Raw genomic sequence first — 21,907 nt, forward strand, 5'->3', positions numbered from 1 at the left:
TAAACCTACCACGATTATTCCATGAATCAAGCTTATGATCTGTTCCACACAAGATATTTACGCAAGACGACAGCAACTTAAGATGACACAGAATGGGTAAAAAGAGTGAATGGTGCCAAAGAAGACTGACATAGCCTCGTGATGGTGCGATGACCTTTTTGTTTTGCTGTCTAAAAATATCAATGAGTTAAAGGTGTTGACAGGCCAAATACGTCTCATAGTCTCGCGGCGCTGTGATACGTGACCTTATTAATGGTTTTGATTTAAAAATATCAATGAGTAAAAGGTGTTGACATGCCAAATACGACTCATAGCCTCCTGATAGTGTGAAATTATGGGAGTCTTGTTATATAAGACCCTCAAAGACATCTTAAGTCAGAGGTTTTTCGCATTTTTTATTCATCATTATCGTCATTACGTATGATGCACGATCCTCGCAGTAGATAGCGCTATTTATGCAATAGCGAAAATCAGACCTGAAAAAATCAGGCCTGTACGGGACTCGAACCACTGACCTCCGCGATACTAGTGCAGCGCTCTACCAATAGAGCTAACAAGCCAACTGGGAGCAGGCCGTTAAGTTGATTCGTAATAAACCCGTAAAAGTGATAAATGAGATACAATGAATATATGAAGTTCATATATTTTGAACTGCGGTATTAGATACGTATGATGCACGATCCTCGCAGTAGATAGCGCTATTTATGCAATAGCGAAAATCAGACCTGAAAAAAAAAAAAAAAAAAAAAAATCAGGCCTGTACGGGACTCGAACCACTGACCTCTGCGATACTAGGGCAGCGCTCTACCAACGCTCTACCCTAGTATCGCAGAGGTCAGTGGTTCGAGTCCCGTACAGGCCTGATTTTTTTTTTTTTTTTTTTTCAGGTCTGATTTTCGCTATTGCATAAATAGCGCTATCTACTGCGAGGATCGTGCATCATACGTATCTAATACCGCAGTTCAAAATATATGAACTTCATATATTCATTGTATCTCATTATCGTCATTATACATGTCTCATTATAATACACCGTAAATTTATCTCCAAGCTAGAAATTCTGTTATCATTTGGCCTGTTATTCAGTAGACAAAAAGCAAACACGTTACGTTAATGCACATATGTCTCCTGTTTTTGTTTTTCTTTGCCTTTTTTCTAAAATCCTCATTTCCTTCATTACAGGGATCTTACAGTAGCTCATTGTAGGTCATTATAGCTTATTGTAGGTCATTGTAGCCCATTGTAGGTCATTGTAGGCCATTGTAGGTCATTGTGGGCCATTCCTTGTTTTAGTAACTACGGGTCAAATCCAGGAGGATCCCCAGGGGGTCCCCAGGAGGGTCGCCAGGAGGAATCGCACCTCGACCTTTGGATTCCGCGCTCTGATGCTCTACTATACCACTCAGCCATAGAGACTCTATAGACTTTGTTGTGAGAAATAGCCCCCCTAACCTCATCAATAAGTGCAAGAAGGGTATAATTTTCATTTAAAAACGAGCGTTATATAACACGTGTATGTTTAAAAAGATCAACAGAAAGATATAGGAAATATTCTTGGGGGAGGGTAAAGGGACGAAGGGTCGGTCGTTGAAACCTGGGCACTAATCAAGAAAACATGGCGGCCATCTAGGATGCCTTACGGTCTTACAAAGCTGACCTTCTCAGTCCCAGAAGTTGAAGACTATTTGAGAAATTCCCTGTGTATTTCCAAGGTAATTGATGGTGTGTTAATCTTCCTCTAGGTATAGTAATTTAGAGGGAATCAGAAGTGATTTACTATTTATATGGTAGTCTTGGCCAGCGTTGAGACGATCCTGATGGAGTGCTTCACCGGCGAAACAAAACGTTTTCAATTATCAGGTGTATGTATGTTATCTTACAGAGATGTAATGCTAGGGATATTATTTGCAGCGTGGTGTCTATTTTTTTGGTTGCTTGCTGGGAGTTTCTCTGCTGTTGCTTTATCCTCATCAATCGATTTGTTGGAGAGGGTCTTGGTCACCCCAGTTAACTTCATGTACCCATCCCCGTTCTTTCTTCAGTGAGTTGCCAGACTTAATGTAATTTTTTAAAATTTTGCGAGGTTGAGTTTTGTACGCTCCCTAAGACATGGGGTCAACTTTGCCACTTAATTATCAACCTTTCGACCAGTAAGAGTGACTAGCATCTAATTTCTCCTTACAATATCACCCTGAATCACACATCAAGGTCACGAGAAGAAAGGAAATGATCACCAACTTAAGAAACTTGTGATTGTTAAGCATAGTCTCCTTGTCAGCCCCTTAGAAAATGTACAGAAAACAGTGTGGAGGACGACATTGGGGTTAGCAGTATAGCGGTAATGGACAATTTTCTTGTGGTATTTGGGTAATTTGCAGTATTCTCTGAACCTGCAGGATGTGTTTTTTTAGCATCTTGGGTGGTATTAAAAGGTGACCTTCAAGTCCTCCTACATTTTCCATACCTTTTCCAGTTTCCGATTGTTTTGATAACAGACTGAAATTGACAATTACCTGATGAAAGGTTCATTGACAAATTCTTAACTGTTTCTGTGTTTTTTTGTGCTTAATAATATACATGAAAAAATTTCTCAGTTCTTATTGGTTAAGATGAATGCAGTTTTCAGTTAATTCAGTGCAGAAGAGAGTTAATTCAGTGCAGAAGAGGGTTAATTCAGTGCAAAGAAAGAAACAAACCAAACATTCTGATTGGTCAGAATGATTGGTCAAGGTCAATGTCAAGGTCAATTTCACTTGCAGGGTTTCAATAAATTATTTTTGCACGTGATGTGTGTGCTTTTCTTCTGCGTAGTTGTGAGAAGCTACCTCGTATTTTTTCATGTATATTATTAATACATAATCACATTTTTTCGTGCAATTTGGAATAAATAAGCATTTGTAAATTTTTTTCAAAGACCACAAATTGCACTCGCCCTACGGGCTCATGCAAGTTTGTTAGCCTTTGAAAAAATTTACTTGTGCTTATTTATTCCAAATTGCACTCGAAATCATGTGATAACCTATACAAATATAACAGACAGACAAGTGCTTTTGCCATGACATTGAGTTTAGACACATTATTGAAGTATTGTGTTATTTGGTGATTTTTTTTTTGCAATATTTGGCATTCAGAGCCTTCCCCTCCCCCAGTGTGAAACTCAGTATGGAGAATATGCATACTGATGCAAAGAGTTAACTTTTACTGACTGCACGTGATACCTAACACCCTCTACTTTTCTAAGACATGGACCAACAACAAATCCTAAATAAAATGCTTCAAGGTAAATTTCTTTTGTTAAGACAGGAGCATGACCTTAGTGATAGTACAACTGGATTTGATGAGCTATTGAAGGCACTTGTTACTCCACCTTTGTACACCATTGTGAGGGTTAATACTCTGAAGACAACAATTAATGATGCACAGCAGGAATTACAGAAAATTTTGAAGAAGGTACATGTGAAAGCAAAGTCTATTTAGGAAGCTAGTCCCCTGATTATTTTTTCCATAAATTCTAAAAAAATCCTTTTGCAACAATGGTTTAGATGAAGTATGGTGTTGTTGTGTAAGAGAAAGTGTAGACGAATGTAATTACTTATTTTCAGTTAGGGTCAATGACAACTAGAACAGTGATGGTGGGTGGGACAAAGGATTTGACTTTCCTAAAGCTGGGATGGAACATTGATGAGAACCTGATGTCGCATTCACATTTAAACTTGCTTTGCTGTATCTCTTTATGGTTCTTTTGTTTCCTCCCCTGACAAAAGATACCCCTTCAAATTCCAATACAACCTGGAAACAGAGGGTCTACATGGTGGAGGTGCCATGGCCTGGTTCCTTATGAGTATTTATTACTTGCTTTCAGTGTTGGATTTGGTTTAAAATTGGGAAACACTTTCTTTGAGTTGACCAGGAGTTGAAAAAATTTAGTATGATTCACCTAATCGAAATATGGCATCCAATTTGAATTACCATTGTTTTGGACTTACTAGCCTCTTCTTCACGTGGAAACACAAAAGGATTATAACATGTGTGAGAGGCTAGTGAGTCCAGAACAATGGCAATTCAAATTGGATGCCTTATTTTGATTTGGTGTATGTGCAATGAATAAAAAAGGTTAGTTTTTCAAGAAACTGTGGTGCTTTAGAGAGCTGATGTTTGAAAGGTCAGCTTTAAAAGCTTTACTGTAGCCAATCTACATTATCAACTCATTTGATAAATGTAGATTAAATGACAGTTGATAAAACCAAATTATTTAAGTGTAACTCAACCTTTTTACTTTCACATCTCATTAGTAATTCTGCTTACGTTTCTGACATATAGTTTTTATGATATTGGCTTGTAGAATTTGGTACTGGATCAACAGCTAATCCCCTAATTTTTTATCTTTATTCTTGTCTCTTGCTTGCCAGATCATACATTAATATTATAAGAGGAAATTCTGTCTTTGTAACTTGTGGGAGTGAAAGGGTTCATGTTTATTTCAATCTTTGAATGACTTGAGGTACAACTTGTTACTAAAGGCTTGGTTTGATGCCACTCTGGTTTAAAGATGTAATGAATATAGCTCAATTAGCAATTCACTGACCCAATGTTTTGACATTCCTGTCTAGTGCCTTCAATTCACTGACCGCCTCCTGGTTAGCTCAATTGGTTAGAGCACCGGATTGTGTTGTGCCTGAGGTCGAGGGTTCGAGCCCCAGCTGGAGCAATACTCATGGTCTTAAAATAACCGAGGAGAATTTGCTACCCTTCTATAACATCAATGAAATGGATAGATATTCTAGTCTTCTCGGATAAGGACGAATAAATGGAGGTCCCGTCTCCTGCAGGGTTAGGGGTAGGAGACGTTAATTTCCCACACACGAGATTACTGTGTGATGGTTGTCCTCCCCTGGGATGGGATGCGTGGGGGGAAAAGGTGAGGTTGTTACATGAACTAAAGCGGCTGCCAGAGGCGCCTGATAATGCTGATGTCCGATCTCAACCTGTAGCCCTTAGCAATTCAGCCTATGCTACTATTAAGGTATCAAATCATTCCCTTTCCCTTTCCCCTTTCACTAGACGGGAGTGTCGAAACGTTGGGTCGATAAATCGTAATTTCGGTTACATTCATTAAATCGTCAAACCAGACTAGCATCACACCATGTCTGATTGTCCACCTGGTTGCTGTGTGAACTTAAATGTAACTTATGTTAATAAAGGATCATTCAAATTGACAACAAAAAAATAAACAAGATCTGGAACCTCTCAAAATATATGTTGTGCCATAATGATTTAATTGCTCTTTGATTGAAGGAAGGAAGACATCATCATTTTAAAGTGATCCAGCATGACCAATTAAAAGATGTGTTGTTAATCCATGGATTTGGCCCAGATACTGATCTTTTGCCAGTTGCAAAGGAGATTATTGTTGATTCCAACTGTGGGGCAGCTATACTAAGGGGGGCAGACATCTATGTTCCAGGGGTGATGGCAGCTCATCCTTGTGAGTATGTTATTTGCTTTGATATCTTTTCTGTCAGTACTCCACTAAATGGGACTCTTGTGTTCAAATGATAATAAAAATGAAACAAAAAGCAAGGTCATGGAAAACAAGCAAATTGCTCAGGCAGGGATGTAATTAAGCCCCAACTCCTAGCAAAATTTGACAGATGAAAGAGTGGTGTTTGCCGGCTGGATTTTTTGACAGAAGGCACTTCTGAGGCTAGGCACTTATAGTTATTCGATTTTGAACGCCTTCATCTTATTCAAAAGATTTAAACATTTTCCTATCAAACCTGAGTGTTAGTAGCAGTATGATATGAGTAAAATAATTAAAAAAAAGGCATGGGATGTTCTGAGCACTTGTTTATTGTGACTTCTTTCCATTGTTAGCATCTGCCATTTTGTAAACAGGAAGTTTAAACACGTGTCGCAAACATTGTGCCCATAGCAGAAACAGTATACACTAAAAACATTGGTTTATAACAAGGCAACTGCAACAAATTTTGCCAAGAAAAGAAATATTTACGGTTTAAAACTATTAAAATGGTTGGAAGTTTAAAATCAATAAAAGCTTCTACAATTTTTCATAATATCATAATTTTGCTTTGTTTCATCGACGGTTGTGTATTTTTTCTGAGCGTTGGCCATACGCAAGTTAAGAGTTATAATAGGTTGCAATGCGAGAACAAACATATTCAGCACAAAAAAGTACGCACCTCCCTCAGCAGGATCCGAATTTTTAATGACATCTTCTTCTTCCTCTTTACGGTACTGAAATAAAAATAAATGTTTCTGAGATACCTCAAGTTCGACTTAGTGGTAACTACTGAAATACAAAGACCACAGAGATTGGTAAAAACATTTATCTAGCTACAGCTAACGTCACTTGAAACGTCAACAACTTTTTCTGTTTTATCTTCGGTCTTGCGCTCCATAGTTATCGTGGACCCGCCAAGCTCTTCCGACTCTCTCGTGTAAAATTCCGGAAAAACAGGAACACTAAACCCCTCGAACGCCAACCAATTTCGAAATGAAATTTACATGTTGATGTACTTTCTTTGCGTATTAAAACGGCATTGTGTATGTTTAGATTTAAAAAAGTAGTCCGACTTATAGGCCCAAAGCACAACAGATGCTGAATCAAGTCAGGTGGATACTTTCTGAATTTGACGATTTTGTAAGACCATTTTTAAGGTGGTTGCGTACATCCTGAAGGAAGTCCATCTGTCTCTTGAACACGTTCACTTCCTATCGAAAATTGCTCGGAAAAATTGGTGGTGAGAACCTTAAAAGGTGTGAACCAATACACGCGTGCCGTTAAAGATGTGATATATATCGTTAGTTTTTGTCATTAAAAAAGTACAGCTACAAAGTCATCCATGATTTCAAGTGTATCTTTACTCTGTAGATTTACCATCGAGTGAAAATTAACATTATTCTGGGGCGAATACGCGATGAGGATTTAAGAGAAAGCAAAGAAAAGTACTCTCCTGTACTTATGGACTTGAGGGAAATTGTTGAGCCCAGTTCAATGTCGTCAAGTGCAACATCAGAAGGTTGCCGGATACCCGCGCATGTCACCGTCTCCTCCTTAGCCCCAGGAGTGAGGGGTGATGCACTTTGGCGATTTTTAGAAGCAATGTTTAATCAGTTCATCTCAAAGCACTATCCAGACTCTATATTACGTCGACAAATTTCAAAACGTCTCTTAAAACAAACGAGGGAAACGTTTCGGTTAGTCCTACAAAGCAGGCCCTTTTGAGAAGTTTAATCAGTTTATCTCAATGCACTATCCTGACTCGAAATTACCCTGACAAATTACTAAAAGTCTCCCAGAAAATACGAGGGAAAGGTTTCGGTCGGTCCTTTAAACAGGCCCTTTTGAGCCGGAAGAGGTGATATATAAAGTAAACACCAAGATGAATACAGATTCAACGTGTCACGTTTTTGGCGAACGAAACACTGCATATCTTAGATAACAAATGTTGACGGTTTTCTTGATTTTGGAGAGGGAGCAAAGAAGGACATTGGAGGCTCGATGAACGATCGCGAACGTGTAACTCCCAAAAACTTCGCTGCAAACGCCGATAGACACTAGGATAGCTGCAGAATTAGATAACTGATTTTTTAGTGAGTAAACTTGTTACCTAAAACTTTCAAGAAAACACCATCATGTCAACAATGTTTGGTAGAACGCTAAAACAAACATGACTTTGCAATACAAAACTGTGTCACTCTTCGAATCTCGACGAATCCAAAAGCACGCCATCCCTTGCTGCAATCTGATCGGTTTTACACCTTATTTCATCTCTAAATCACGACGTTCTAAGAAGGCGCAATTGAGATATTGTAGTCATTGTGTGCTGATGCAGCCCCTATAAGTTCTCTATTTCGCAAATTTATAGTGGTAAGGTTTCTTCCAGTCTAGTAAGCTTTACCCGGCGGGAAACTCTGTTTGATTAATTCGGGTAAACGTTTTTAGTGTATATTGTCTTTGGTTACAACCTTTCTCAGGGAAACCATTTTACCGTAATGATTCGATTTAGCATCCGGAGCGCTTATTTATTTATTTATTTATTTATTTATTTATTTATTTATTTATTTCGCTTTATGGTACCTCTAGGGAAGGTGCTTATTTGAAACAGAGGCACTTATTAGGGACAGGGCGCTTATTTCTTTTTTTGAGAAACAGCAGGATGTTAATGTCCGAAACAAAGCTTTGATGTTTATCTAAAAAGGATAAATGATAGAAACTCTAAAGGTAAAAATGATACAGAGAATGTTCGCATAATAAAAGTAGGGAATGTACTCAACCAGTCCTATCACATAAACAGAATTGGAGCACTTATTGAATTAAGGTCGTTTATGCAAATTCGAGGGGGGCTCTAACGAGAGAGGGAGCACTTATTTGAACGAGGGCGCTAAATCGAATTACTACGGTAAATGCTGATCTAAGAGGAGTTACAGTTTTCCTAACTGGTGGCTTCAGGGCGTGAATTAGATATTGGGTAGCTCTGGCAGCCTTATTACTCAGACCGCCTTGTATGTACCCTTTAACTTATATTAATTTTAAGTTCTTTCTTATATGCCTCTTGATTTTTATTCTCTTAAACCTCTCCTCGATTTGAGTCTAATGTGTCACTACATGAGCAGAGATGTAGCAGAAACAGAGCGGTATCTGGTTTTTTAGTGGGTACCATTATGACATGAAAACTTAACAGATTATCTTTATCTAACATTGATTTTTTTAGCCATGGAGAGTGGAGACACAGTCTCGGTTTATGCCGATCTGGAAGGGAAATGCCGTAAAGGTCTTACCAAACAATACCATGGTAACAAGGTGTTTGTAGGAAACGGAACTGCCGTTCTTGCCAGAAAAGATATTTTCTGCTCCCAAGAAAATGTGAGGTAATCTTTTTTTTAGCTGCAAGTAGAGATCTATTATTCTTATTGTGGTAAACCTGACTTTGTGAATTCGTTGAGGGATAACAAGTAGAGGGAGAACAAATTGGCTTGAACGAAAACTCAAAAGCCAAGATAAAACAACGAACTCCATTGAAACAAGCAACAAAAGATATGCTAGAAAAATGTCCACGTCAATTTTCGTTGTCAAGGTTAAAAATCTTTGACGCAATTGGCTAATTTGATCGGCTAATTTGTAAAAATACAAAAAGAATACAAAGGGAAGAGAGTAGGAGGAAAATTGTAATTTAGAATTAAAAAACGAAAGAGATTTTCTACAACAATGTACCTTGTATCTGCTTGAATTTCTTTCTTAGGGTTTGCAAAGGAAGAGGTAATTGAGGCACATATACTACGTGCAACTTATTTGGGGAGGGGTTAAGGCAGTAATAGCTTATAACTGTTGGAGTTAAGGCATAAAGGCCTGTCAGCCTTGGAGGTGGTTGATGTGCTTGTTTGTTTTCTTTCTAGTGGTGTGGCGGTTCATATGACATCTCCTTTGTTCAGATGTCCATCACTGGGTGGAGTTCTTCCTCAGCTGCTGTTCCTTCAAAACTTACCATCTGTAGTGGTTGGTCACGTGTTGGATCCTCAACCTGGTGATGTCATTTTAGACATGTGTGCTGCCCCAGGTAAACAGATAATCCTCTGCCTCCTTGTAGTTTGGAAATGGGTTAAGTTTTAACTTAAAAGTCGTGAGATCTTACACGCTTGGTGGCCAGTCATTACCAGGGCTAATCCTGGTGTCTTAAGTTTGAGGGTAATATGATTTTTGCTACCCTCCCCCCGAAAGGAATACCGATCTAACATGCTTAACCCTTCTACCTCCCTCTTGATATTTTTTTGATAAGTTTCCTAGAAAGTTACCATGAATACCTGTTAGTGAAGAGAGGCATTGGGAGGTTAAAGTGTCTCGCTGGAGACTATTTAAACAATAGAGTGTTTCTGTCGAGGAACTATCGGCTGATAGTTGCCCCGCGGAAATTTGATGTTCTTAAAACAAATATTTGCCCGAGAAGCGAAGATTCGAGGGAAAATATGCTAGTTTTAAGAACATCAAATTTCCAAGGGTCAACTATCAGACCGATAGTTCCGAGACATAAACACTCTATTGTTTTTATTGTTTACCACTAAATTTTCCTCAGCGCATGTCAATAATTCGCAACCGTACATTGGCTAAATAATACGTTATACCTGTCAGAATTGAAAAGTCACTGTTTTTCCGATCTGCCTAACTTCGCGGCCGTCAAACTATTCAAAACTTTTCACGGATGAGTACTATCAATCCAGGTATTTTCCGCGGACGGGCACTATCCATCCGGGTATTTTCCGCGGGCGGGCACAATGGGCTGATAGTGTCTCTCCACGGATGAACACTATCGCGTCACGTGATCGATTTAAACCAGTAAGAATCGGAGAAAATTTAGTGGTGAACTATAAAGAACAGTATTCCTGCTCGGGTTGAACCCTGAACTATTGGTCCCGAGAAAAGTGTGCTTTCTGCACCTCTTAGATATGTGTTTACATACAAGAATCATAACCAACAACTGGGAGTATGCTACCAACTCACTCCTCTGTTGACATTTAGTTCATTGTATACAATTACAGAAAATTTTATTGTAAAAACAGAGACAAAGATGTCATTTGAAGGGAAAATAATTCAATTTGTTTTAGAATATATGAAGTGTTTTCACAATACACTACATCTGTCATCATCATCATCTTTACTTGGCTTATTTTAACAATCAAAAGTAGTTAATTACAGCGATAACAGTTAGAAGGCGAGGAGACCCAAGAAGCCACTAGGCTTATGGGAGAGCCACCTCACCCACAATAATAAATTAAGTAAAGAAAAAGTGCTGCGAATGTGCGGCTTGGCCAATTCAGTGATTATTTAAGTGAAAACTCTTGCAATTTCGTTTTAAAGCTGAGAAAGTTTGACGAACGAGTGACTGAAATAGGAAGAGAGTTCCAAATTTTAGGACCGACCTTGGTAGAGAATTGTAAACTGCTTGGCATTTGTACGGCACAAATGCGTTCGATAATTACTGGCTGTTCTGGTACCATAGTTGTGAATTTGGCTATTCCTTACAAAAAGATCGAGAAGCAATGGGGCCAATAAGTTATTTTTGAAATAAAACATAAATCTGTTTTTTTTTTTTAGGTGGAAAAACCACTCATTTGGCCTCTCTCATGAGAGACGAGGTGTGTTTCTTAAGAGGAATGTTCTAGTCATTAAGTGTAGCGTCAGTTTTTCCTCTCTTCTACGTTTATAGGATTTGTTAAAATAAAAGATAGATAAGTCAGTGATAAACAGTAAAAGAAAAAAACCTCTAAGACATGCGTCTGGTTGAATATTCCTCAATCTAAATGCATTGCCTCCTACTTCAATTCTTTATCCCTCTAAGTTAGACATATTTGAGAGCATCGTATGTTTCTGAATTGAAACCTGGGATCATAGGTATTTAACTATCAATACTTTTTCTTCTTTTACCCCTTTTCTGAATTGTCTAAAGATCTATTTTAAAGAACTTCATGTCGTAATTCTGTTTTTCTCAGGGCGTAGTAATTGCTTTTGACAAGAGCGAACCAAAAGTGGCCAAACTGAGAGCAAACTGTGAAAAGCTCTGTATTCAATGTGTAAAGAGTTTTGTATTTGATGGCGTCAAGTCTCTCGACTCTGAGAAACACTGTAATAGGGAAAACAGTAAGTATATTTTGCTTTCTAAAAAAGTGTCAGTTACGGACAATTGGTTGTAATTTTGGAAATGGAACGAAGTGCTCAATATTGTATTAACATTAATCTGAGATGTACTGTTTTCTTTGGTAACAAAGGAAAGTCTGGATAGAAATTTCCTCAAAAAGTAATCTGACAAACCCAATCAACGACTGATCACAGGAATTTAGGAGAAGAATGAGAAATATAGTTTATCAATGAGATTTCAAAGTAGAAGACTGATTGGTAGGGAGGGTGGCTCGAGTTTATTTAACCAATCACAGAGCGCACTAAAAAAAGAAAAATCAAGAACAACTAAGGTGTACTTCACCATTACCCTCCACGTGAATGAGTATCGCCTTTAAATTAATAATTCTCTTCGCTTCCTCTTAAGCTTTACTATCGGCGTCTCCACCCTACCCGTGTGGTACATTCGACCGTATCCTTCTCGATGCGCCTTGCAGTGCCTTAGGTCAGCGTCCTCAGTTTTTTGTCCGAATGACTTTGAAAGAGTTACAGTCCTATCCGAGGCTACAAAGAAAACTCTTTACTACTGTAAGTTGAAAAAAAGATGATTACACCTAACTGTTGTGTTGATGAGAGTATTTTGCATTATTTTCGTTGAGACGAAGGATGCTTTTGCAAACTTACCAGTGCAGGTGATTTCAGGAGATCATTTTGGATAAGAGCAAGGAAACCTTTTATGACTTAACGCCCATTTAAAAGTCGTGCCGAGCGAATAAAAGATTTTATTTACTTTGTTCCCTGTGCTCACCCCAGTTTTTTGCTTTCTTGTAGGCTGTGGGGTTATTAAAGGAGGAAGGAATTCTTGTTTACTCCACTTGTACCATAACTCCACAAGAAAATGAGGAACAAGTTGCTTGGGCTCTGAAGTCGTTTCCTTGCCTGAAACTAGATAAACAGGTTAGGTACCATTCTTCAGTTGAAAACAGTTATTCAATCAGGGATTGCACCTCTGATGCACTATTTAGCCCCGGTTTATGTAACAGAAACTCATTTTAGTCTTGGTAAATTGTGGGTCACGAATTGAAAATAAAAAACTTGAGTTACCTCCTTTCGTTGAAGTCCGTCGCACGAGTCCAAGAAGAATCAGCAAGAAAAAAAAAAGATAGAAGCAAGTTTTGATTCGCGCGCCTTACCGAACTCTGGGAGTGAAGCATCCTAAAAGTGCGTTGTGAGCACAACGCAGGAGTCAAACTCTCTCTCACTTAACAAAATTTTTATTTTTTCACTTTTTTTTTTGGACCCGCGCGACGGACTTTGCTGAGAAAGAAGGACTGCTCGTAATCTTTTTCGTAGTTGATTTTTTGTATCTTTTTCCCACAGACACCTCATCTAGGAGGACCAGGTCTTCCTAACTGGGGTCTCTCAGATGATGAATGTCAATTGGTACAGCGGTTTGATCCGACTAAAGTTAATGCTATGGACACAGAACGATCTCAGTCTAATGAAGATACTATTGGTTTCTTTATTGCTAAGTTTATTAAAAAGAAAAGTTCATAAAATCAATAAAAATTCTGGAAAATCAGTTTTTTGCCTGCATAAATTTTTTGTGTTCAGTAACGGACCAGTCTACCTAGGCGGGTCGTGAAGGCGGAAGAAATAAATTTAAGACGTTTTACAGCAATGGCTAAATGCAAAAACAGGGTTTGATTTTGCTCCCTTTTCCTTTAATTCTTAAACCAGTTGAAATTCAAATGTTATCACTTGTGTGCGAACGGCTGAAAGAATACGTTAAGAAGTTCAATTTTTCCCGATTTCCGTTTGTAACAAAGTCGTCATCAACCTCTCTGGTATATGAAACGTTCAAGATGTAGAACCATGACTGACGCACCCACATCCCAACTCACTTTTCTTGCAGTAACGTCGGAGTTGGGGACTGTTGTTATCTTCCCCTCCCATCCCCTCCCATTCCGCCCAATGAGGATTCCTTAGGGAAAATGTGCCAGGCAACCTAAGGGGCTCCTTTATCCGGAGTCTGCTTTTCAGTTCCTTCCTCCCCGTTATCCCCATCGCTTGCAGTATGTTCCTGTTAATCATCATCTGTAAAAAAAAATCTTAACACCTATCTGATCCTAGCAATAAGCTCCATTCTTTCTTTAATATTCCATTGGCCTTATTGGCCTTATTGGCCTTATTGGCCTTATTGGTCTTATTCCCTAATCAGCATTTGAGCCCACAGACATATATACGGAGGTTTGTAAGGAGGTTGCTCAGCAACCTTATAAGCTTTTTGCACCTCGAAACAATATGGCGGTCGGAGTAGAGTTGACTTTTACGACTTGAAAGGAGATTGTCCTTAAGCTTGTCGGCTGCGAAATAAATGAATACCATCAATCCTTTGGCAAACCCAAAGGGTGTCAAACTGTTATGTGAGTTGTGTCAGAAGCCAGCATTTGTTCAATGTATGGACTGCCGAGTAACTTATTATTGGTAAGTTCAAATCGTTCAGGTAGTGCTGCTCTAAAATGTTTACTATGTTTGAAATGAAAGGTTCTGCCCTGGAAATTAGACTCTCTTGATTGTTAAGTGAAACATAATTTTATAGATAGTAGCTAGGTGTCTCGTCAAAGCCTGAAGTTTTCTAAGCTTCTTTTCTGCAGTTACCTTAATTGCAGCTTACCTGGAAAAATCGTATCGCGAATCGTCCTTTGCCGGGTCATCATATCGTTTCTTTAATTTCATTATTGAAAGAGGGTTTAACTCAGGAACTAAACAGGTGTTAATTTTTGAAAATCGTAGTGAGAACATTGATACCGCAGTAATTGTGAAAAAAATCAAAATTCTTTGAAGGCAAAATTGAATTTTTTTTGGGTTATTTGCATCATATATCACGGGAAAATATGATGAAGATTTAAATAATTTTAGGTCAAAACGATTGTAAGCTACTTTGATGTACTTGGTTTGACCTGTAATCCATTTTAAGCCACAGCATTAATTTTACGTCTTATTTTGTTCACAAGATTCTTACAGCTATTCACATGAACTATTCCTGAGGAGTTCCTGTTAACTCAACCTGTATGAATAAGTCTTTTCTTTCTACATAAGTAAGTTAACATTATATGTAGAAATTTGAATAAAATAGCAGTTTTGTATACCTCATACTTTTTCAGTGGTCCCGAGCATCAGAAAACTGATTGGCTGGGAATTCATGAGAAGATATGTCAATTACTAATTCCATTACGAACACCCATTCCATTTCTTGGGTCAGAAGAAGAAAGGCAGCACAGAAAACAGCAGCAAATAGTCAGACAGGTATTTATTCCTTTTTAAAATTTGTTTGTAATAATAAAGGGGCAAAAAATGAAAATTAAAAAAAAAATTGGCCAAAATTTATTTTATATTTATGAGGTAATTGGTAAATAAACGTACCCCCTTCAGGCATCTGGTATGTTGGCTGAGAATGTCAGCGGAGAGAGAGAAATTACCATTTGGTGGAGAAGCTAAGCATTAAGGGCAAATGTTGTGAAAAGGTGAGGACATACCCTCAACCTAGGATATTATCAGCCAACATAGCAGCAGGCCAGAAGGGCCCCTTGGTTTTCATTTTGCCCATTTACAGCAAATTGTGTTGACTCTTTTTGTACTTTTCATTGCAACATTTAAAGCCAGCTTATTAATATCTTTATCACTGGACTCTACAAAACAGGTTCATTTTTATTCCATGCAAATTTATTAAGATGAAAAAGTGAAATTTTTGAGCAAACTTTTTTCCACTTGCGTTGTTTCTTGGTGATGGAAATAACTGGAGGAGAAATATCAAAGCAAATGGCAATCATTAGTACATGATAACTATTCATTGATTTTGTACCACATGACATGAGGTATCCAATATAAGTAGTTGCATGAAAATTAATGAGTGGGTTATAACATAATGTATAGCTATGTTATGTGTATTTGTTCAAAGTGGTTGGTTGCTTTTCTAACAGAAACAAATGATTGAATTATGCCGCACAGAGGGACAGAAGTTGCTCTTTGAAGGTAGATATGACAGAGTAGTTCCTGCAGCAATGGAATCCTTAAAGTTCTCTATTGAAGTCTATGGTCTGAGTAGCATTGAGCTTGTCCCTTCTTACCTTATACTTGGAGAGGCAAGTATAGGTAAGTTCCTTAATTGGTAAATAATAATTCCTTATGACAGGACGGACAATGCATGCAGTGTGAGTACCTTCCATTGTCCCATACAAAGCCTTAGAAAACTGTTCTAAAGCTTTGTATGGGACAACGGGAGGTACTTACAGTGTACGCATTGTCCGTCCTGTCATAATTGTTAATTAATTGTTAATTAATTGGTAGATGGTAGATTAAAAATAGTCCTGAAAAAGGACTATTGTTTGTGATAGATGATAACAAGTATTTATACAGGATAGTGATAGCCCTCCAGTACAAAAGTAATGTTATTAAAGCTATCCTGTTTAATGAATCAGAACTAATCTACTCCTCAAACATTTGTTAAAATTTGAAGTTTGAGATCATGATCATAAAGCAATCCCTCTAAGTATCATAGTATTAAAGGGTACAATAATATTGTGCTTGTTTGCAAAGAACAGTGTGAGTAAATAATATAGGAAGAATCGATGGTAAAGTATTGTTGGTGAAAATAAAGCAAGGTGTTACTCATTTTGAGTAACACCTTGTTAGCTTTGAATAAAGCCTGATCTTGTTAGCTTTGAATAAAGCGAAATCTGAGTACCTCATTAGGAATCAAATCTGAGACCTTTGGATTTGCTTGAAATGCTCAGACACTGAGTTACAGAGGACTTACATGGTGAAACATTCCTTAGTTTGTAACTTTACAATGTAGTTGCAGTTTTAGCAAGTCAATATTCTACATGATAATATTCTACATGTGTTTTAATCTCTTTGTAGGTCTTAGTCGATTATCTCAAGCAGAGGAGTATTTAGCTCAGGCCCAGTGGACAGTGCTTAAGACTCCTGAGTGTCCAGACAACATCAAATCAAAGCTTTTCAGAAACTTGGGATTGCTGTATGCTGCACAGGGAAACTACCCTGGTGCTCTCTCTCAACTAGCTGATGATGTAAGTGTATCTAACAGAGAGGAGCTCACTCAATTCATAACCGCAGTCAATTCTTTTCACCCGGCTCTGAAATATACTTGGGAAATTTCTGACAATTCTTTATCCTTTTTAGACATCAAAGTTTCAATTGAAGGTAACGGTTTATGCACTAGTGTGTATTACAAACCTACAGACTCGCATAATTACTTGTTATAGTCATCTTCGTATCCATCTCACGTTAAGAATTCCATTCCTTTTTCTTAGTTTCTAAGACTTCGTCGTTTATGTAGTGATGACTCTGATTTCCACCACAAATCAGAGTCAATATGCCAGTTCTTCGATAAACGTGGTTACCCTGTTTCCGTCATTCAAGCGGGTTACCACTGCGCTCAACTTATTGATCGACATTCAGCACTACAAACGTCGCATAAGGAAGATTCCGACCGCATTCCATTCACTCTCACGTTTCACCCTCACAACCACTCAGTTAAATCCATCATTCTTAAAAACTTTAAATTACTTCAAAACAATCCAGAGACAAGCACTATCTTTTCGCAGCCTCCGCTCATTTCATTCAAACGCGACAAAAACATAGGCAATTTTTTGGTCAGAAGTTCTTTTCAGACTAATGACCAACCAGGCACTTTTAAATGCGCCCGTGCACGATGCAAAACGTGTCCTTTCATTCACAACACTGAGAAAATATCGGGACCTAAACGATCCATTAAGATCACCGATCACTTCACATGCACCTCCGCCAATGTAATCTATTGCATAACTTGCACTTATTGCAAAAAAATATACATCGGCAAAACAGGCAGAAGACTAGGTGACCGATTCCGAGACCAGCTTCGAGACGTGGAAAGGAATGACAAGGACACATCAAAACCAGTCGCTAGACATTTTAATTTACCTAATCATTCTAAGCAACATATGGCAATCTGCGGTCTTTCCCTGCACTTAGGTAGCACGGAAAGCAGTAAAAATCTTGAAAAAAAGCTCATCTTTCAAACCGGCCGTCTAAATCCCACAGGGATGAACGAACGCTTTTCATTCCCCTAATTTATTCATGTTTTTCTCGTTGCCATGTTCCCATCAATAACGTATCTCCATTTTCTGCCTTTAAAAGCGCACACAACCCACAATTCCTCTATTCGCTCTGACGAAGGGCTAACGCTCGAAACGTCAGCTTTTGTAATCGTTACGGTGGCCAATTTACCATTTCAACTTTGTTGATATATCCAAATATATCTAACAGACAAGTTACCTGATAATTATTCTGTTTTCACTCTTAACACCTCTAACATCTGTATGCATATTTTCCATTTCCCTTGGTACTAAATGAGAGATTTTTTTTAACAATCAAGACCTTTTTGAGTAAGTTATTGTTGCTTATATTCTCATGACCTTCCTATTTGATTCAGGGCCGGGTGATCTTGTAGATGTCAGTCAGTCGTAGGAATTAAAGGGTTAACCTACTTCTTTATGGACTCAACCTGTAAATTTGCATATTATATTTGAACATGGAAGTCAACCACAAAAATAACATTTTTAACATGAAAATGTTTTATGTCATTTTGACTCACACAGGAAGTGTGACCTGAAGGCCATTCTTTGACTAAACCTCCAATATTTTCATCAATTCTATGATTTGTAGATCTATCACTCATCTAGAGTGCATGGAACAGATGACATAAGGACCTCTGGTGGATATTTTCACATGGCCAATGTGTTCTATAGGCAGAACAAGTTGGATGTAGCATTCTCTCTGTACAATCAGGTAAACAATGGCATCATGTGTGTTTAGTATAGTTAAATGGTCCAGGATTGTGACACCGGTATTATGTACCACGACATTTACCAAATGTTTTGCAAGTTAGGGAAGTACTTTATAAAATTCCTCATTTTTCTAGGAAAAAAAAAAATTTTGATCTAACTGCCTGCTGATGTAAGCATAGGAGTTCAACAGAAGGGAAGGAAACTATCATATGGACTGTTCCAAACAGTTCAATGTAAAGGCATGGTTTATAAGGAAAAGGAATCTCCCAGGCTGTTTGTGGCACTTATTCAGGGGTGTTGTATATCAATGTTTTTGCTCTTACATGCAGCACTTATCTTGGGATGGGGTACCAGAATTGAGTAAATGCAGTAGAAGGCTTGAGAAAAACAGAATATTGGTGCTAGCTGTTGTAGTCTATATGTTTTGTGTTCTTTTGTACTTACAACTTACAGAATGACAATTCTCAGCCTGGAATTGTTTGTTAGTAGCCAGAGTAGCTTGTGAGCAGGCTATCATTACACGGCTGCAGAACGCATGTTTCTCTTTGGGGAGAATTAAGATTTGTGACAAGTTGGGGAAAGGTTTGCTGGGGGTCTGGCACTAATAATAACTGTTACCAGACCCCTGCAGACCTCCCGTCAGGTCGCATTGCTCAAGGCCTCTTACTTAAGAACAAGTGAAAAACTGCCTGTGACAATTCCAGGGACTATGCAAAGGGAGGGGTTGGGGGCTACAGTCAGAGGGATTGTGGTCATTGGAATTAGCTACAGTGCTTTGGTCTGTCACTTGTATTGTGTGCCAGACATAAATGAATACATATTCACCCTTCTAATAGCATGAACACATTTTTATTTCCAGGTGACAGACATCTGGTTTGAACACCTTGGTAAACTGGTGGGTCAGAGGACCAAAACTCCTGCAGAGCCTTCTGGGATAGGACCAGCTTTCATCTCTGGTGTACCAACGGATTTTGATATTTTAGGTACTGAAATGTAGAGTGTATGTTAAAATACAAGATCTAGTTTAATTGTATTTTATTCATCGAGCAATTTCAATATCTTGTAAGTCAGTGGCACAGCATCCAAGGTGATAATAATTTTGATGATATACATTAGTGAGGGTCTCCCTGGAAGTATTTCCTTCGCTCAAATACTTGTGTCTCTGGCTGAGAAAATTTTGCCTGTCTTACCGGCTTCTTTGATGTTAGATAGAAATGAAGGAAACAAACTTCTTAACAATTCTCTTATGGCTTGGCTTCCCATTTCGTAGGTCTTCCACTCCGAACACCAACAAAATAACCACCTACGTCTTTTGTTGCAATTGTTTTTATTCAATAAAGCCTGGTTGGTGGTGTCATTTAACCCTTTTTGGTGTCAATAAAGTTTGAAAAGTTCACAATATTAACTACAGCCTGATTTCAAACAACTAAAAGGTTGCTCAACGAGCAGGCCATCAGTGGGAGTGGCTGAAGGAGTGTGCTCAACATGGATCTAGTGTTCTGGCTACTTTAAATACATTTCGATAATCTGCACCCCCTTAACGTCCTTATTGAACATATCACAAGCTAGAAAACTCCGTTCAAATCTAAGCAAGTTAGTGATATTTTTACAAGTGATTTACTGTAATTGTTGCCATATCGAGGGGAATATGATTCTGAAAAAAACGTCGCCCTGGATGAAACGCTCACTGTCCTTGTCGAATCGGGAACACTTGAATCAAGAAACAATGTGATAAACTCCTTGGTGGACAATGTTTTGAAAGGTAATCTTCAAGTTTTTCTTTCTCAGATGAGGCCCAAGAAGCAGAGGCTATCCAGGTGGTAAATGCCATGTTAGATCTGCGAGAGCAACAGACAGTGCAAACTCCCGCAGTGATGTGCAAAATATATTTCACCACGGCCATGTTACAGTTTATCTTGGGAGATATGCTAAAAGTAAGTTCGTACAACTTCAGTCTTGCTACTTGCTTTTCTCAGTGAATTGAGTAGTTGTATATGACCCTTGAGAACGTGTACTTTAGTTTAGTACAGTATGTATGCACAAACTTGATTTGTGCATGAAGTCTGAAAGATAGTCTCCCGGAAGGCTGTGCGCTGCGGCTCGAGCGGCGACACTGAGAGAAACGAGTGGGTGTCGTCGGCTAGTTCCAAACGCAGCATCAGTGATAGGCTACTCGCAGGCTACTTGAAAGCAGGAGATGAGTCTCCAGGGAAACGAGAACCTTCTCGAAAGAGACAAGTCACTAAAAAAGCGAGCCTCGAAGAAATTGAGTGGTAGGCTCTAGAGAGAAACGAGGCGAGTCTCGAAGGAAGCGTGGCGAGTCCGAAGCGAAACAAGTTACCTCTAGAGAGTTGATCCTCGAAAGTAAAGACGCAAGTCTCGAGAGAAGAGAGATAATCTTTAGAGAAGATGCAATTTCTTGAGGAAAACGAGAAGAGTCAAAAAATATTCGAGGCTAGTCTCTTGGGACAAGAGACAGGTCTCAAGAAAAACGAGGTGACTCTCGAGGTAAACGAGACGAGACGAGACTCGAGAGAGTACGTGTCGAGAGACAGGGGGCGACTCTCAGGGGTAAACGAGACGAGTCTCGAGAAGCACGAGGGGAAACATGTTTTTTTCGAGGAAAAAGGACCAGGTGCAAAAGAAACTAGATTTAGTCTAGAGCAAGACGTGATGAGCCTGTTGATGTTAACGGGATACCAATCGTTTCTCGAAAGAAACTTGGCTGGTCCAAATAAGTGTTTCCAACAATGTCATTAAAAAATCTTGAGTCTTGCCTTTTATTTGAATTTTTTCCTCGTATTAAATTTGATACAACTCGTTATATTATTTAACAAAACGAATCACATACCCATACCTCCCCATATATATATTTACAATCCTTCTTTTAGTCTAAAAGAGTTAAAAATTTCTGACTGAATGTCATAGTTTCCACCTCTCGATATACTTTTCTTTTGCGCGTTGAAGAGATTTTTATTTTCGTTGCAGGCAAGGGATTTTGGGATCAAAGCTCGAACTGCCTGCGAGAATGCGGCTTCCTCTGACGAAGGAACCATGAGGAATCTCGTTGAATTTTTGAAAGCTGTTGAGAGATCTATGTAAGCTGTTCAGAGATTTACTGCAAGCGCTCTCAGCAAACGCTCTCAGCAAGCGCTCTTAGCAAACGCTCTTTGTTAATATCCTTGATCATACTTTGGAAGAGTGAGGTCTTTCTTAAGTTTTTGTTTTTCGAAGTATAAGAAGTGAGAAATTTTTGTCGCTTAGTTGGATTTTAGAGGAACTTTTACTTCAAAATGTTCCTAGAATGCGATCTTGTGAAAAAGGACCAACAGTGTACATAATTCTTTAACGTTTTTACAATTTTTTTCAATGAAGAACATCCACGAGCATATTTGTGGTCCTTTCTTCTCTTTGCATCAAGTCTACT

General features: G+C 38.5%; 2 protein-coding genes across 3 annotated transcripts; both read left to right on the forward strand.

Moving 5' to 3' along the window:
- The first annotated feature begins 1,569 nt into the window (after positions 1 to 1,569).
- Positions 1,570 to 13,211, forward strand: LOC111338744 (tRNA (cytosine(72)-C(5))-methyltransferase NSUN6). 2 transcript variants are annotated; one of them, XM_022945266.2, is made up of 11 exons: positions 1,585 to 1,712; positions 2,279 to 2,338; positions 3,304 to 3,450; positions 5,296 to 5,485; positions 8,736 to 8,892; positions 9,418 to 9,578; positions 11,111 to 11,151; positions 11,506 to 11,653; positions 12,057 to 12,217; positions 12,461 to 12,586; positions 13,010 to 13,211. In XM_022945266.2, exons 1-11 carry the CDS (start codon positions 1,632 to 1,634, stop codon positions 13,184 to 13,186), a joined length of 1,449 nt encoding a protein of 482 aa, XP_022801001.2. In that variant the 5' UTR covers positions 1,585 to 1,631; the 3' UTR covers positions 13,187 to 13,211. The 2 variants fall into 2 exon arrangements, with proteins under 2 accessions (XP_022801002.2, XP_022801001.2); XM_022945267.2 differs by lacking the exon at positions 2,279 to 2,338 and having other exon boundaries at positions 1,570 to 1,712.
- A 704-nt stretch (positions 13,212 to 13,915) lies between these two features.
- LOC111338743 (zinc finger MYND domain-containing protein 12) lies at positions 13,916 to 21,871 on the forward strand. Its single transcript, XM_022945265.2, has 8 exons — positions 13,916 to 14,116; positions 14,797 to 14,938; positions 15,613 to 15,784; positions 16,553 to 16,722; positions 18,359 to 18,481; positions 19,340 to 19,463; positions 20,269 to 20,414; positions 21,469 to 21,871. Exons 1-8 carry the CDS (start codon positions 14,007 to 14,009, stop codon positions 21,580 to 21,582), a joined length of 1,101 nt encoding a protein of 366 aa, XP_022801000.2. The 5' UTR covers positions 13,916 to 14,006; the 3' UTR covers positions 21,583 to 21,871.
- Positions 21,872 to 21,907: the final 36 nt, after the last annotated feature.

Source organism: Stylophora pistillata, chromosome 8, assembly GCF_964205215.1.
Source record: "Stylophora pistillata chromosome 8, jaStyPist1.2, whole genome shotgun sequence".
NCBI classification, from domain to species: domain Eukaryota; kingdom Metazoa; phylum Cnidaria; class Anthozoa; order Scleractinia; family Pocilloporidae; genus Stylophora; species Stylophora pistillata.

Bases quoted from the DNA above. Each gene is read 5' to 3' on its own strand.
- LOC111338744 (XM_022945266.2), top strand. From the start codon at position 1,632: ATGCCTTACGGTCTTACAAAGCTGACCTTCTCAGTCCCAGAAGTTGAA. The intron at 3,451-5,295 runs GTACATGTGAAA...CTTTGATTGAAG, and splicing joins TACAGAAAATTTTGAAGAAG to GAAGGAAGACATCATCATTT. The intron at 12,587-13,009 runs GTTAGGTACCAT...TTTTTCCCACAG, and splicing joins GCCTGAAACTAGATAAACAG to ACACCTCATCTAGGAGGACC.
- LOC111338743 (XM_022945265.2), top strand. From the start codon at position 14,007: ATGAATACCATCAATCCTTTGGCAAACCCAAAGGGTGTCAAACTGTTA. The intron at 14,117-14,796 runs GTAAGTTCAAAT...ATACTTTTTCAG, and splicing joins TGCCGAGTAACTTATTATTG to TGGTCCCGAGCATCAGAAAA. The intron at 15,785-16,552 runs GTAAGTTCCTTA...ATCTCTTTGTAG, and splicing joins ACTTGGAGAGGCAAGTATAG to GTCTTAGTCGATTATCTCAA.